Raw genomic sequence first — 1,176 nt, forward strand, 5'->3', positions numbered from 1 at the left:
GAAGGCTTACAGCCGTACATGTTTGAGCCCTTGCCTCGCAACGCTGCCAGTTCTGTTAGCTCTACGCCTGCTGAAGACACAGACGTCCATCCCCGTGAACACTGAGACAGAACTCAATGGGAAAGGAAATGATTCTTATTTCTTATTTCAAATATTGCGTTTATTAGCTGCGACATTATAGAAATTTTCGAAATTTTGGCAGAATATGGTCTGATAAAGAGTACATTTATATGCATGTTTAAGCCAGAATGATTTGACATTTAAATATGACTTCCCTACGACTTTAAAGCTTGATCAATGCTCATTGTCCCATTTGGATAAAAATAGCAGGAACCTATGAAGTAAAACTGGAAATCATCAGCTTACCTTTGTGTCCTCCCTGCTTCGCCAGCTTGACATAGTCGGAGTCGCTCTCAAATATCCCCACTCGTCTCCCGCTGGTCCTCTCCACCTCTATGCTATCGGTGGCACTCTGGCAGAGACCGGGAATCTGGGAGGTGGGTCCGGTAACGCCGCTGTTAGCAGCGCCTGGCTTTATGCCTGCAAACAACCAAAGCAAACATTTGCTTTAAGGCAATAGAAGGGTTCTCTGATATTCTCATACGATATAAGACGCGAGCTGGGTTTTTTTTTTACTTTTTATATTGCTTTCATAAAAAGATTTGGTTGAATGGTTTTTACAACTTAACATGTTTAATTATGCATGCGTTGAAAGACCTGAGACTGAGAGATGAAATACGTTTTTGTAGAAAAGAAAACAACTCTACGTTTCCAGGGGAAAACATGCCACTAACAAACATTTTAAGAAAATGAGAGAAGACAATAAGGTGAAGTTTTACCAGTCGTACCTCCAGGTTTGGTCCTTCGATGGTTGGGTACAGCAGTGCTCATTTTAACTCAAGATGGAGGAGAACCTGTGGACAAAAGGGGCAACTTTTTAAATCTTCCAACTCTAACAAGTTAGGCTGGACAAAACTAAAATAAATTTTTTTTAACGTAAAAAACCTATAAAGAATTTTAATTAAATCAAGCAACATAGTTTAAATTATAGGATAAAATTATAAAAACTAAAATCAATAACTCCCCCATTAAAACCTAATGTTGATTTTTTACATTTGTTAGAACATTACTCTTTTTTCTTTTTTTACTTGTAAATCAGTTAAGTTCCTGGCTGTG

At 38.2% G+C, this 1,176-nt stretch overlaps 1 protein-coding gene across 2 annotated transcripts in view; it reads right to left on the reverse strand.

Moving 5' to 3' along the window:
• LOC107082825 (uncharacterized protein C7orf57 homolog) overlaps positions 1–1,176 on the reverse strand; it is a 14,505-nt gene that overhangs the window by 7,109 nt on the left and 6,220 nt on the right. The window contains exons 2-3 of one of the 2 annotated variants that reach the window (XM_015371702.1): positions 849–914; positions 367–540 (exon numbers count right to left, since the gene is read on the reverse strand). In XM_015371702.1, the coding sequence (XP_015227188.1) occupies positions 367–540; positions 849–891 (217 nt within the window). In that variant the 5' untranslated portion in view covers positions 892–914. Of the gene's footprint in view, positions 1–366; positions 541–839; positions 915–1,176 lie in introns of both variants that reach the window. The other variant, XM_015371701.1, reaches the window with a different exon arrangement.

Source organism: Cyprinodon variegatus, unplaced genomic scaffold (assembly GCF_000732505.1).
Source record: "Cyprinodon variegatus isolate N-32 unplaced genomic scaffold, C_variegatus-1.0 Scaffold63, whole genome shotgun sequence".
NCBI lineage: Eukaryota > Metazoa > Chordata > Actinopteri > Cyprinodontiformes > Cyprinodontidae > Cyprinodon > Cyprinodon variegatus.